The sequence below is a fragment of the Strongylocentrotus purpuratus genome, unplaced genomic scaffold, assembly GCF_000002235.5.
Source record: "Strongylocentrotus purpuratus isolate Spur 01 unplaced genomic scaffold, Spur_5.0 spur5_scaffold_11, whole genome shotgun sequence".
NCBI classification, from domain to species: domain Eukaryota; kingdom Metazoa; phylum Echinodermata; class Echinoidea; order Camarodonta; family Strongylocentrotidae; genus Strongylocentrotus; species Strongylocentrotus purpuratus.
In genome coordinates, this window is record NW_022145596.1 from 16921659 (window position 1) to 16938032 (window position 16374).

General features: G+C 34.4%; 1 protein-coding gene across 1 annotated transcript in view; it reads right to left on the reverse strand.

Moving 5' to 3' along the window:
- Positions 1-3078: 3078 nt before the first annotated feature.
- LOC100890712 (pirin-like) overlaps positions 3079-16374 on the reverse strand; it is a 70715-nt gene continuing 57419 nt past the window's right edge. Inside the window, exon 8 of the mRNA XM_030980827.1 lies at positions 3079-4487. Coding sequence (XP_030836687.1) covers positions 4354-4487 — 134 coding nt within the window. The 3' untranslated portion in view covers positions 3079-4353. The remainder of the gene's footprint in view (positions 4488-16374) is intronic.

Sequence of the window (16374 nt, forward strand, 5' to 3'; positions counted from 1 at the left end):
AATCATGAGTTGATTCTGTCTGTTAGTCTGGGGGCATATGAGCATAAACGATTGCTTTCTGTGTTAGGTCCACATGACCAACCATGAATTTACTGCAAAAACAGAAACTTTTGTGAAATGAATTTGATGAAGCTACCGTGAATTGTAAGTGATTGCAATTTTACAAGGCAAGAAACTCCAGCAGGTTGCAAAAATGAGGTGTTTTGTCCATCGAGATTCAATCATGAATTATTCCATTGCATGAAAATTTCAATCTGAACCCCTTGCAAAATATGTGAACATTACATGCACAGTAAAAAGTCTGTTTTTGTAAATTTTAACATAACAGTGAAATTCTTTTCAAGTTTGCAGGTGGTATTTCAAATAACATAAAAAATATGTTATTTTCATACCGATTCAAATCATGTAAATTATCAATTTTGAATTTAAGCAATAGTCAAAGAAGTTGGGTGTCAAAAGATAATCTGGATGCTTCACACGTATGTTAAGTGATCAACAAATCTCAAACCAAGTTATGTGTGCAAGAATTGCAGTTTAAATTGACAGTGTTGCAAAACCATGTCTTAAATTATTTACTAATTAATTTTCTCTTAAATTTGTCAAAGTCTTGCCCTAGCCAGTTAAATGTCGCTTTCAAATGAGTTTTTATAAAGGATCAGTGGTTTCATGTTTTAGTCTACCTTACAAGAAAAGGAGAGATTCCTCATGGGACACTGAGGGGGGCAACAGCGCACCCCTATAGCTGGTGGAGTGTATCTCCTGTATACCCCCTTCAATAGGAGTCTAAAAACTGGTGGTACAGCTCACCTGTATTGCCAACTCTCTTGTAATGGGAGCAGTCTATATATTGATCTTAGGAATCAATACACTATTCGGGACATTCACATGAATGGGTAAGAGAATGGCATCTAGCTTAAGCTATCACAAGTTTCAAATGATTTTGTTTAAAAAAAAATACCTCAAAGCTTGACAGTCTACGAAATAACCTAAAATTATGCAGGAAAATATTTCACCAAACAGTGAGATGCGTAGAGAATGACAAAATTCAGGTTGTCTTTAAATTTGTTTGTCTAACAGACAATCAGACAAACAAAAACAAAGGGTATCACACACACAAAAAAAGGCAAGACTGAATTCAAATGTACTAAAAAATTCATCTTTTTTTGCTTGACAATTTTAAGAATAGATTCATTGACCTTTCCAGTGACAGGGAAATGCTTACAAAAAGATATTGAATGCAGGCGTAGATTATCAAAAGCATTTCATTTGTGCTTTGATAAAACTGTTTGTTTTATACAATTCAATTAAATAGTTAGCCACCCATATGGTATTTGACATATTCCAATGAAAGGTGTAGATCTAAATACAGTCATTCCAGGGCTATTTTTAATCTGGAAAGAAAGGCACAACTTTCCGCACCAGGAGGCAGAATCCCTGGCTGGAAAATTGGGTTCTTTGATCACACAAGCAGGACTATTAGCTTTTTCCTTTGGGGAAGGGGGTGGGGTGTTGGGAGGGAAGGGGGTGGGGGTGTTGGGAGGGAAGGAGAGGGAGGGAAGACAGAGGAAGAGACAGAGGAGGGGAGGAAGAGGAGGGCAAGGAGGAGATCTAATTTCTATTCTTTAACTAATTTTCGTCATGCATAGACTAAATAGACTAAAGAGATTAACTGCATTCTCTACCAATTCCAAAATTCTAAATCATAGAATAAAGATATTGATATCCATTATGCTGAATTCAATTATCACCCATCCATTCTTTCAAATTTGTCAACATTTCTAAATAGTACTTTCCTAAGTCTAACCACACCATATTGCACAATACCCAAGAGCTGATGTAAATCATCTTTAGAATTAGCAAATATATACATATTTCTCATATTCTGAATAAGAATCAGATCACCATATGCGAGAAAAAGCTAGGTCACTTCTCAAACTCTTCACACTTGAGCGTTTCTTAAATAGTAGGACTGGCCTTAAAAGAACGCTCTTTTATGTAGGACTATCCAAGGAACAGTTCATGTGGTATGAGAGCATTCAATGCCATTTGCTTTGAGTTATATTCAGATGCATTTACACTTGAGGTAAGAACGTTTCTTAAATAGTAGGACTGGCCTTAAAGGAATGGTATTTTAAAGTAGGACGATCCGAGGAACAGTTCATGTGGTATGAGAGCATTCATTGCCCTTTGTTGTGAGTTATATTTAGATGCATTCACATTTGAAGAGTGGTTTTTTAATAAAAAAAACAGTGGGATCAAGAAGCGAGCAAGAGAGTTCCACTGCAATGCTCTTAATGAGACCACGGTATCCTTTGCGCTTTTATGTTTCAGAAGCAAGAGTACAAAAGCAAAACAGGAAAAATGATTGAAGCGCTAATGAACACTGAAATATACAAGTCAAGGTCAGAGTACTGTCCCAGCAGAAAAGTGCACAAAAAAAAAGAAAAAAGAAAAAAAAAAAGAAAAAAAAGCTTTTCAAAAGTGCAAAAAAAACAAAAAGAGCATAAAATCAAGCAATAATCTGGGCTAAACTACACATGTAATGCTCTCATATACGACAAGAGCAATTGAGCATTAATAGATAAGCTTGAGTGTTATTTTCATGATGGCGGCAGCATATGAAATTATTTGTCATCCTTCTAATACCCAGAGCTGCCAACCTTGTGCGACCCCCAAAAAAGGAACCATGATGGCAAAAAAAAAGAAGGAATTTCAAGAAAAAAAAAAGGAATTCATTAAAACAAAACTTACAACACACACTTCCAATGCAGAAATGTCCACTCCTCATGCTGTTTTTTTTCCCTCCATATTAGGACCTATAGTTTATTTATAAGTAGATATTTGTTGTTGTTATTTTGGTATTATCAGCGTTTCATTCTTTTGGGGAATATATTTCTCTTCAAGTATGTTTTAACCTCAGTTTTCTATTGAATTTGTGATCAAATCAACATTTTAGGGCAGTTGTTTGACGTGCGGAATGTAAAACAACAGAAAAAAAAATTACTACCGTAATTTGGAGGAAAAAACAGAATAATTCCAAGAAAAACGTAATGGTTGGCATCTCTGCATATCCCATTGTCTACACTGAATACAATAATAGTATTTAAAAATGAAAAAAATTGAACATGCTATAAACACAGTAGATAGGTTGATGTTCATATTAGAGAGCAAAGTGTATGTTGTTAATGATCTATTTTGTTAATGTTTTGTTTACGACGAGCTTGAAGCTGGACTCACACACTGAATTTAACATGGCTACTTGAAGAAAGTCTTTGAATTGAAGAGGTGGGCATAAAATGCTTGGATACCGGTATGTATTTTTCGAAGAGCAAATTCATGAAAGAACCAGAAAAATTAAATGAGAATGTCCAATTTCTGACCACATTTAGATAACAATCGTATTTAAAAATCTATTTTAGACTACTTATAATGAATTATCCTTTGTCCATTAAGTTGTTGCGTCCATAAAAGATGAAAATGTATTGGCTAAAATAAAATAGAAAATTATATGGGTGAAGAAAATAAAATTATGTAGTTAGAACTTTTCTTCAGAATAATGTTCTTCAATCAACTATCTTAAGAGCAGTCTTTTCGGAAAGTCACAGAACTTGCCTGTAATCAAACATCTACAAGATTGAAGTAAGTACAAAATCTTTTAAAATAGGAACTTTTAGGAAGTATAACATTCTTTCACATGTTGAATACTACCAGTAATCAATCAGGTTTAGGCCTAGCTCTGCCATTCTCTTTGTAACATACACCAGTGATAGTTATTTAACTTAAACAAAAAAACATGAGGTCTAGAACTAAGCCAAAATCAGTGAATACTTGGTCTTTCCTGTTTTCAGAGACATCAATGTAGTTTAAATTTTTTTGAATATAAGACCTTTACATCCAGTACTAACTTGATGAATACTTTTTTCCCCTTCTTTTTCTTTGTTCCAGACAATTTCTTCAATCCCAGGGGATAGGTCTAGTCTAGCCGCCTATGCCTAACTCAGTGAATACACATGTTGGGTTCATTCTCTTAACTAACGAGACCAATGAATGTTTAAAACTTCTATTAAATACACAAGGGCATTGTACTCTACTAAAACCTAACCAAGATGCTGGGCTAAGGTTTTTGTTTAAAATTGGGTTTGACAAAGGATTTTACACCCGAGGTCTAATTTTTGTCCTTTGTTAAATGTGATCTTAGACCCAGGGCCGGGTTTAAATTCAGGATGGATCACTCTTTGTTCTACAGAAACTTAAAAAACCCCAGAAAAACGTTTAGGTCTACGCTTCACTCTAAGAATACTTATAGTTGACCAAGTCCAGTTCCAGATGGTCTTGATATGGTCTTGGTCTGGTCTAGAACTGGGCATCTAGGTAGGCCAGGGCCGATTGTGAGTTCCAATCAGGAGCGTTCTCAAAGCCGTTGCGTCCGAAGCGATGGTCTTTGATGCCTTCTTCCACCTCTTCTACTGTATTCATCACAAAGTTACCTGCAGAAAGAAGGAAGGAAAAGAACCGTTAACTACAGACCAGTTTGGGTTAAGTACATGGTACAAATTACTAAAATAGTCACAGATCTTATGAGCATGCAGAGAGGATCGACACATTTTTCGAAAAGCATCTCCAAAAATTGAGGTGCTCCATCAATAGCTTTTGTTTCCCTCTGTGAAAAGAATTCCTTCACCTGTATCTCGGTTTTGGTATGAACTGGTGGTGCCCTAAATAAATAATGAGGACATACTTTTCACATATCCAGTATTTGCCTCAATAGGATCTAATAGACTTGCTTACTTAATGTAAAAGTAGTAATATATATCTGTAAAGTGCAGGGCCTGCGGTCCTGAAATGCGCTATATAAGGACGAATTATTATTATTATTATTATGTATTTAAATTTATGCATGATTCTCTTCAGAACTCCTAGCTACTAAGGTATTCAAAGTTTATGAATACTTTTCAAACAAAGGTTGTTTTTGACAGCCTGAAAGCTTGTTCAAGGCTTGCCCCACATAGCAATCAAGTAACATAATTATGCAGATTGGATTCAGGAAAAATACAGATGCAATTTACTTTACATACATTTGTTGTTGCTATGTCTGTTTGTAAATGTGTTAGTTTTTATTTTAAGCAGTTGACCAACAGTTTTAGGTCCTCTCTAGCGCATGGACTTGGTTTTGAATCTAGGACCTCCTGGTTACAAGACCACCGCTCGACCACTGTGCCTCAAGAGCAACACTATTGTAACATTTTTAGAAGTATTTCACCAAGCGCTTGAGTTCCTTGATAATCTTGTTGTCCATATCACCAAATATTGACTTGTATCAGTTATAAAGGAGACCCTAAATTAGGATTTAACTGTTATAAATGGTTAGTATGACAGATAAAGGCAGTCAGGCAAAGAGAGTAAGAAAGAAATGGAAATAATGTACATGGCAAGAATGTTGCAAAGAGGTAGGAAGATAGAAATACTTAAGAGTGAGAGGGAGAGAGAGAGAGAGAAGGATGAGGTAATAATAGATACAAGGGCACATCAGGATTTAACTGAAATTGTAATGTTGTAATCGTTAAAAAGGGAATGAGTCCCCGACAAAATAAGACGTGCTTCATCCCAAACTGTGTGTGATCCCTTTTTAATTCTGGGACGTAAAAAGTCCAGTGGTCAGACTCCTCTAATTGCCCTCACAATACCTCAAGTAATAACATAATTGAAACTCTCTTGCTGGTGGATCAAATTGGTCAGTAAAATCTGATAAAACTCCTGTCATGACGGGTCAGGATTGCAACATTGTTTCCTTTGTCCGATCTTGATTGGATTACGATGAGGATTTTGTATGATGTTTTTGTTACAATTGCTCCCGCACTTTGCTTGTCTGATTTCTTTTGGCAGGTATGTGCACGGAGGCTCTTCATCGAATCAAAGAAATGGAAACTGACTTATTGGTTGCTTGAATTGCCTGGGAAACCTCTTTAATCGTCGATTTGCAAAGTTAGTCAGCAATCCTCTTTTCATGATATTCTCAGGGGAATGATAAATCATCTTCCGAGACAAACTACTTTGGGTTTGTTGACATGAAAAGAAAAGATTTGAAGATGGTATGTGGTCGGGAACAGTCAATGATTTCTTAAATGTTTCAATTTTACAGGAGAAAAGAGGTTTAGAATACGTGACCCCATTCACACTGCAGTGTAATAAAATGCTCGCGTAGGATACTTTCAACCTCAGTCCTTAGCTCTCTGTGGATGGAAGGCTATCCAGCCAAGGGAGCTCTTACTTTTTGAGTGTGAATTAGGGTATTCAGGTCAATCAGGATCCTACAGTGGCAAGATTTCAGACAGAGAAATATAGGATGTAATAGGAGAGATACCGGTACTTGCTGCATTTGCACTGCAAGCAAAATATAATCAATCAATTCTTTTAACATTCCAGTATTTTTTTGGAGGTTTCTTAGGCAACTATGGAAAAATAAACATTACAAAAAATACAAATATTCCCCCCTCATCTCTGGAGTATGGTTTTGAAACATTGGCAGCAGTTTCACCACTTTTTCCAGAGTAAGTGCTCGCTCTAAAAACATTAGTGAATGATTCAAAAAAAAAAAAAAAAGAGAGAGTGAGCAAATGCCAACATTTTTTTAATTGTTTTTTTAAGTCGTGTAAATGACAGTCCTTAAAACAATGTTTTTTGGCTGTGTAAATGGGCCTATAGAGATAAGAGACAGAGAGAAAATGTAACTGATTAAAAGTATTTGAAGAATTTGAAAAGATCTGAACATGGATAATGGCAATGCTAATACTGTTTTGTTGGTGCAGACATTTATCTTAACGTAAAAGGGCAGAAGAAACATTACAAGTCATAGGAGAAGTAAAATAAATGTGACTAAAACAGGAGATGAAAGAAAAAAAATCAACATAGAAGATTAAAAAGAAAGTTGTTGATTAAAAAGATGATGTCAGACATTTGAAGACAGCTAAAGGGGCAATGAACCCAATGAGTCTCAGAAATTGGCACGAAAAGCAGGAATTTAACGTACTGGTCAAAGAAATTTCTGGCTGAAGTATTCCTCATAAAATAAATTTTGAGGGAATTGGGACAAGTATCTTGCAACACACATCCTTTAAAGTAAAGCAGGATGATAATATTAAGATTCTAACTTTATTCAGCATTCTTAGAGAACAGGCTTTTGATCCTAAATATTTAAAGCAGCGATCACCTTCATCTAAAAAATAAAAAAAAAACAGCAAAGAAAAGATAGTCCTGACATTTATATTCACACTGATAATGGCTCACAAATGTGTAGAAGAACTCTAAAAGAGAAAAAAATGAAAATTTGAAGATGTTTGAGGGAGACTGACAAAAGGAATGATTTATTACATTTATATCAAATTAAGCAAAGCCCTGGATAATAACATCATCAGTCAATTTTTTTTTTACTGATCAATTGAATAAATGAAATTGGAAGGCTTACAATAAGGAAATCTATAAATCAGATATTAGAGGAAATTGATAAATTGGTGAGATTGGATTTGATATTCATCATTGATCCTGAGTAAAAATTGTAAAAATATCTATCACTCAAAAAGTGGCAGTTGGACTTGTTAATAACCAAAATTGATGAATCTTTACAGCCAATACAACTAGATTACCGGTAAAAAAAACACATATCTAACAAAAGGATTATGGTCTCTTCTCTGACATGTTCCTCTCTAAAGGATATAATTTGATATATTATGTTATTGAAACATTTATTGGAAACAGATACTTTCGTTCGACTAAGAGACTTCCGGTGAAAGAGAAACTGGAATCTACTTGGAGCACAATTGCAAAGAATTTCAAGAAATCAAAATTGGGCAATATCGATAGCCTTGTGTGTCATCTTTTGAAATGTACAGACACGACAATGACGTATCATGTAATTTGATGTTTCCCAATGGAAATACAATAGGGTATTGAGATTGCCCTTGATCTAGAACCTTGAAAGTCTGTGTGATCAACTTTGGTCAATAATCAAATCAATCTTAAATGATATTCTGAAAAAGCTTGGCATATTGGAGGCATTTAAGGTAAAAAACTAATATTAGTTTTGCGTGTCTCCCCTCTGCGATTCAAAGAAGTCTCCCTGCATTACTTATTACTTAAAAGATTTATCAAAATTTTCTTTAGAAAATTACAAAGCAACTGGTATCTCAGTTATGAGAGTTAAAACTGATTGAAAAAAGAAGGGATTTTGAACCTTCATGTCTAACTGCTCTTTCTCAATTTCCCCTATCCCTTCCTCCATTTTTCTCTTATATTCCTCTCTCTTCTCTTTCTATCCCTATCTTCCCTTCCTCCTCCTTATAAAAGGGGAAGTCCACTTTGATATTAAAGGTAAAGACCAGTATTGGAAACGCCCCAATTTCAAAAAATAAAATGGAAGCTCTTTATTACCAATCATGTGAAAGAATATGTTTTGACTAATACATGATGATAAAAATTTTGCCGGGAAACCGCCTACTAATTGATATATTTGGTAAATTGGTTTATCTATTGGACGGTGAGAGATAAACGCACGTGTCGCGCACGAGTGCATAGTCCCATATACATCTTTCTGTGTACAGTGCTTGTAAATTTACGAAAAGACTGGGCCAAATTTCTTATCATCTTGATGATTCCAGAACCTTGCAGTACACACCAATACTTATATGCTAGATGATCAAGCTTTTCTGATCGATTCCACAACGTTTCTTTCACAATACAATGGCATGACCAGAACTGGTCTTTATCTTTAAGTTGGTTTTGATAGAAGCAGAAAAGTGAGAGAAACAGGGGAGTAAAAGTAACCGATTACAAATTAAAAAATTAATAATTTTTAAAGGTGCAATCAATGAAACACATATTGGCTACTCTGTGACATATCTTGCAAGGTCCCCTCCCATTTGCCCTGTACTAAAAAATGAAATAAAAATAAAATTATATTTTCAATTTGTGTTTCACTGATGACAACTTCAAAATTCATAACTTTTCTATGTTTAAGCAGATATTGCTCAAACTCTCACTAATTTGTTTCTCTCATTGTTCTGCTTCTATCAAAATCAACTCTGGTGGAATTTCCCTCAAGAAGAGGGATGTCACTAGACTTACTAATTGGTGCTAACCAACCCACATATATATATTTCAGCTCTTGTGACATCATTTCCCTAGTACTATGACATCTATTCTTTTATGCATTCCTCATTTACAAAAGGCATTGTAATCCTGAACAATTAAACCAATCAAATCACCTTCCTCAAGGGATTAAGCCTTGCTAATCCCATTATTAATCCAAGATCAAAGGAATACCTGCCCAACGTTTTGATGTAGCAATCCCAGAAGGGGTCAAGATGTACAAATGAAGTCAAGACACTTGCTCTAACGTGGATACAGTCACTATAGCTCCTCTAAAGTGTTGGAAGCCCCCCAAATTTGATGGCAAATTGTATTATGTGAAAGAGCTAGATGTCATTTAAGACATATTTCGGCAACGATTAAAAAAAAATGTATGGGGGGGGGGGGAGGAATCTTTGCAGGAGTGTGTCTTAAATGACATTCTCTTTCACATTATGATACAATTTAAGTGAAATTTTGCCATCACTTCATGTATGTGTGCAAATGAGAGTTGTGGTTTTATTGAAGATGATTTTCAGCAAGTTCTTGTGAGGTTGTTTTTATTTCACTGGTTCAAACAGTCAATCTACTGCAGGATAAACAATCCAGAATGAATTATAGCCATGTTTTCTCGACATGACATCGGATGCACATATTCCAGAGCTCAAGATTAGCTTTATTAATGCATAGTAAACTACAAATACTACAAACATGTTGTTGATGCAGTTAGGTGATGAATGGTTGGAGGGAACCGATTCTGATCTAATTTCTGCGTCTGATCCTTTCCACTCAGGCAAACTAATACCAAAACTCTGCAATCAATCCTCAATTAATTGGCTTTTGATGAAGTAGCAATGCCCTGCAAGCAACTTGATTAAATCAAATATATAATGAACGAAAAAGAGTCAACTAAATGAAGGCATATGGAGGAACTGTAGTGGATACTGGAGGGATTGGAAAGCTTAAAGTTAATTAGTTTTTTGCAGTGTTGATTGAGGTCATGGATGGGTGAAAACAATTTTTTTCAATAGATTACCATATCTGATTTATTATCAATCTGATCTATTTAATGCAACACCGGAAACTGATATCCTAAAACACAAAATTGATATCAGTGTTGAGAGAAATGACCTTTACCTTAAAGTTATTAAAAAAAACACACAAACAAATAATTTTTTGAAAATTCAGAAATTAAGATTTCAGGAAGCTCTTCATCCTAATTTAATACAGATATGAGAAAAATTACACAATATTGGCAATTATTTAAATCACTTAATAAAGATCGCCTTGTCAGAGACACAAGTTAAGTTTTTATTCTCGTGAACATATTAATTATAAAAAGCATGCAATGGCAATTAATGGATAACTTGTTGGTTACACTTAACTTTCATAAGGCAATTGATTAAAAACACAACCTCTACCAACTTGAAGCAGGCACAGTCTTAAAACTGTCGATACATGAAGACAGGAACACATGCTATTTTGATAAAAGTTTTAAATTCAAATGTTCCATGGATTATTAGGTTTAATTCTCAAAATTCAAATTAATACATCTGAAAGTTCTCAAATGAATGATAATATAATATAGGTTTATAAAACTCAGTTGATGAGTCTTTCATCAGTTTCATGCATGCTTGGATTCAGTTTGATACAATCTTATAGTTCTAAGGAGTATTAGGTTTAATTATCAAAGTCATACATCTGAAGGTTCTCAATCGTATGATAAAATAATCTAGGTTCATATTAAGTTAATAACATCAGTGTAAAGTTCATATTAAGTTAATACTATAGCATCAGTGTAAAGTTCATTAAGCTCAGTCTATGAGTCTTTCATGCTCAGATTCAGTTTGATACCGTCTTAGCTTAAAGCCCCACTGTCCTACTTGTAGCTACTTGCTCCCTCTATATAGAAAACTTCCCCAATCGGTGCCTGTTGGTCCCCCATGATCCTCTTTTTCTTATGTTAGTTGAGAGCTGAGTTAATGAGATAGCCACCTGTCAGTGACCTCGCTGTGTGGTCTAATCCCTTCTGGCCCAGTAGTGTTGACGGTCTTTAAGGATTGAGTAATTAAGTTAAGAAAGGGTTCCTCACCATTGTTTTTCAATCACGGTGTCTGCATTTTGCAATATCTATCAATTGCAAGTAACCTACTACCCCTGATAAACCCCGTTCATGTGAACTTTCAAGACCCTTAATCAAGTATATTGATCATTTTTTTAATGTCAGGATTATTGCTGCATTAATGAACAAAGTTAATCAAGGGATTGACAGATTATTACATAATTTGTTCAACCTGTTTGATACAGTTCTTTTCTGTACCAATCAGGAAGTCTGTAAATAAAACAAAACTTAAAAGTCACTGAAAAGGGATAGCTTTCAACAAGCTTTCAAACTTCTTCCACTTTATTACCAATACCTTAGTTCATGATTAAAGATAAACTTTAGTACTGGTAATGCGATTGCATTGTGAAAGAAAAGGTGTGGAAAGGATCAGACACAGTTGATCATGTAGCATGTAAGTATTGGTGTGCACTGCAAGGTTCTGGAGTCATCAAAATCGTAATAAATTTGACCGAGTCTTGGTAAAGTAACAAGCACTCACGTAGAAAGCTATATATGGGACAACACACATGGTGTCGGGGCTAGTACTACCTTGATTTCCTTGTCTTTCTATGCTCATTACTCAGCCAGTATACATTTTCTTCCAAAATTGTTTGGCACATGTCATTTATTTGTAATCTTGAACATTCAGTGTAAGTTTCGTTTGATTCTGTGATAATTTTTTTTGTTTTTGTTTTACCAGTACTGGAGTTTATCTTTAAACAAGTTTGATAATGAACAACATGACCACAAAGCAACCAAGGGTTTATTAAAGAGAAGGAACGTAACATGAGCCAGAGATAAAGATCTTTTGTTTACTAATAAAATTGTCTGATATAACTGAGGATAAACAGTTCATCAACTTACTTTGCTCTGCTATTATCACATTAAGTTAATTGAATTCACTATCAAACAATAATCCTCTAAACATTTACAGGGTTTATTACCTTTTTGAGGTTCTGATCTTATGACAGAGTACTTTTGTTTTCCAATATAATGGTCTGTTGGTCTAACTGCAACAAACTCATAAAGCTGACACATTGTATAGGGTTTGAATGTTTGCAAACTTAACATACTTTAGTTATTTACTACAATATCTAGTCTACATAAGGTAGACGCAGAAGGTCATCTTCTTGGAAAGGTCCACCAAAATTAGATTTGTATTATTCGCTTGTGATAAATTGTTGAAAGTAATTTCTTTATCAGTATTACATGGTGATCATTACTGGTTAATTCCTTTCTAATACAGAAACTTTAGTATCATATGGTGATATATGATCCAAAAGCATGTACGGTATGCTTTATTTAATTTGGGATGCAAGGATACCAATTATAATGTTGACATCAAGAAAAATATTTATTATAACTGCAAAAGCAATTTCATGTTAAACAATGAAATAAAATTTACTCAACCACATTTGCAAAGACAAATGTAATGCAATCAATAACAAAATGATTCATAATTTGTAGATCACTAATAATACTTAGAGAATGTTTTAAACTTTCTTTAGCATCAATGCACCTCCCTAAAAACTGGAAAAAAATGAAGCAAAATCTGGGAGACAATTATATTAATGATGATCCTTTGTAATAATCTATTCTAATTTAAGGGTAACAATGATGATAAAAGGTTTCAAGCTTTTTTATGATGATAATACCAACTATTATTTTTGATAAGTAGGTCATTGAATAATGAATATAGACTTGGGGGGGGGGGGGGTAATGTATTGCACAGTTTTATTTGCCAGTACCATTTATGAGGTATAACAAAGAATACAAAGACAAGGCCAATAGATATAAAAATATATTTAATAAAAGTTAACAATCATGCATTAGTGGACCTTTAATCAAGTATTGATCTTTTTTTTTTAATGTCAAGATTATTGCTACATTAATGGGTATACCCTGTCCACTGTATTCAGTCCGTCAAGTTTCTCATTTATGTGCTCACAGGAGAATAAATGCAATTTCTTCTGTTCAAGAAATGACAGAAAAAAAAATGGCAAAAATATTCACTGAATTTAAAAGAATCCTAAAAAGTTTTTGACTCTAAAAGATAAAAATCTTCTTTCTAAAGCACACAAGGATGCATAGATATCATTATCGGTAGCACTCCCGGGAGATATATAAACAGGCCAGGTACGTATTCTGTGAGTCATACAAACATAAAATACAATTCAAATTGGCCACCCAACAGGAACCATGATATACCAGACAGATTGGTATCTAATCTACCACCAATAATTTGTTCTGGTGATTATTGTAAATCTCTAACAAGAGTTAAAACATCCATAAATTTGTGATGGGAGTTGATGAGTTATTCATTCATATAAAAATTCAGTTGTAATAAATCATGTTTATGTAGGATAATTTTGTGTCAGATTAGGAATGAGAATTTCAAAATTCTTGACCTGTTATAATGTCTTATAAGCACAAAAAAGTATTATAAGAGTCTGGCAACTGTAAAGTAATTGATGCATATCATACAATAAACTAAGTATTAATAAATCAAACATGCATGGCAACCTATTTGCAAAACAAAATTAAATTACAAAAACAAACAAAACTTATGCACAGAAATCCTTTGAAACTCTTTGCAGTAGATAATACCGTTACTGGTTTAAACCTTCATGATATTACTTAAACATTGCAGAGGATATTTATGTAGATTTATTGAAATAAATTATCAATCAAATTATTTAAATACTTATGTTTGCTTGCATGCTATGAAAGAAGGAATAGGATGGACCAATAACTAGGGAAAATTAACTCAGTTTGTTTCTACAAGCATATAATTGAATATGATGATTTTTTTTTTTTTTTTTTTTTTGTGGGGGGGGGGGGGGGGGGGGAATTTTGGTTTTATTTTTTCCCCTTCTTTTTGAAGATTTTATGGAAAAGTAATTGCCATGATAGTATCTGTCATCTACAATGTGTTTACAATAAGCTATAATCTGAAACATATTAATTTAAGTTGTTAGCCTTATATCCTAAAAGTTCAGAAAAAAATCCTATTAAAATCCATCTCCACTGCAATATACTATTACCTCACAAGCATGATTTAAACATGGCACTATTATTCTAAACGTTTTAAGAGATTGTGGTATCATCACCTAATTAAATTGTCATTCCTCCTTTGAATCATTATACTATTATAGCAAGTGAGCTCCTTGAAGAAAAAAAAAAGGCAATTTGGAACAAAGTAATAACACCTGAGCCCCATAGTCCCACTAATAGTGTTTCAATGGACAACCAATTCCCTTTGAAGTAGATCCTATCACCTTCTAAATCCCAAACAATACATCAACAAAGGGATTAGTAAAGAAAGGAATTTAAAGTAATCCAAACTCAATTAAACCTGAATAATGAAGAAGGGTAATAGGGTTAAAACCCAAGTTCATAAAAGTAATTTCTTTTAGCTTGGAAAGCCCTGGTTTTTGCAGAAGATGACAAAAAGCCATTTTGTGTTTTTAGAAGAAGGTAAAGGAGTATATAAAGAACCTGTGATGTAGTATTGATTTTAATTTTTCTGCCTTGTGAGGGATAAGTGGTTAACAGAAAGCTTGACATGCTTAATTTGGTTCTCAGGGTGATTCATTATTTTGGCATTCTGACTGATTCAGATATTCTATTGGGATATAGCAAATATGTTTAAGAACTGTTACATGAAAGAGAGAGGAGGGGATGGAGAGAGGGGTAGAGGAAGGGAGAGAGGGGTAGAAGAAGGGAGGGAGGGAGGGTAGAGGAAGGGAGGGAGGGTAGAGGGAAGGGAGGGAGGGTAGAGGGAAAGGAGGGAGGGGTAGAGGGAGGGGGGAGTGAGAGAGAGAGATATATATAGGACCTGTGATGTAGTATTGATTTTAACTTTTCTGCCTTGTGAGGGATAAGTGGTTAACAGAAAGCTTGACATGCTTAATTTGGTTCTCAGGGAGATTCATTATGTTGGCGTTCTGATTCAGATATTCTATTGGGACGTTGCAAAAAATGTTAAGAACTGTTACCGGTACATGAAAGAGAGAGGAGGGGAGGGAGAGAGGGGTAGAGGAAGGGGGGGGGGGAGGGAGTGAGAGAGAGATAGAGAACCTGTGATGTAGTATTGATTTTAACTTTTCTGCCTTGTGACGGATAAGTGGTTAAAAGCAAGCTTGAAATGCTTAATTTGGTTCCCAGAGTGATTCGTAATGTTGGCACTCTGACTGATTCAGATGTTCTATTGGGATGTTGCAAACATGTTAAGGACCGTTACATGAGAGTGAAACGGACCAAAACAAAGCATAAATGCAGATCTGTTGCTAATGCACAAGTTAACCAATAAGAATTCAATGCCAGAGAGAACATATTAATGTACTATTGTTACAATGGATAACTGGATATCTTATCAAAATGTGTACGATATAAGAATACAACCCTGTACAGGCATGTTGGGCCTACATGTACCCTATACAAAGAAAGGCAACAAAGAGTTCTCTTCAGAGACAGAAATCAAGACAAAGTACTTGTATTAATAGATTTTTACTACATATGTGTCTGCCTTATATAGCTACAAAATACACCTGGGAAAAATAAGGTTGATAACTTCTTTGAAATATATACATATTTTTTGTTTTGCTGTATAAGGGCACAATATGTGAACAAAATATTGGTCAAAATAACCAATAATTGCCAACCTGGAGTACTGAAGTGAATTATACTTGACTTGACTTGACTTGTACACTGGACCACAGGCCTATATAATTTTTTGGAGGTCAAAGTCATCAGATCACTATCATTACATGAACACCCCTTCATTCAAATATTTTATGGATCAATTTGAAAACCATATCTCTACTTCTTTCATTCCATAAACACAAACAAAGATGACTCTTTCAAAGGAGATAATAAGGTTCAATTTGCAATGTATTCACCTAACAGCTTACATATTGGTGGACCACATTGACAATTTGATATCACTAATTACAGCATTGCTAGAATTTCTGCGCATTGATTGCGATAAGAGCCGTCATATCAGATAAGATTCTAATCACTTCTTTGATCGAAATAAAATCAAATGCTAACACTACGGTCCGTTTCAAAACCACCCAAATAATACAAGACGATTGCTTTACGCTCTTTTAAAAGTCCTAGAAAAGACCCCATAATTATCAAGGCTAAAT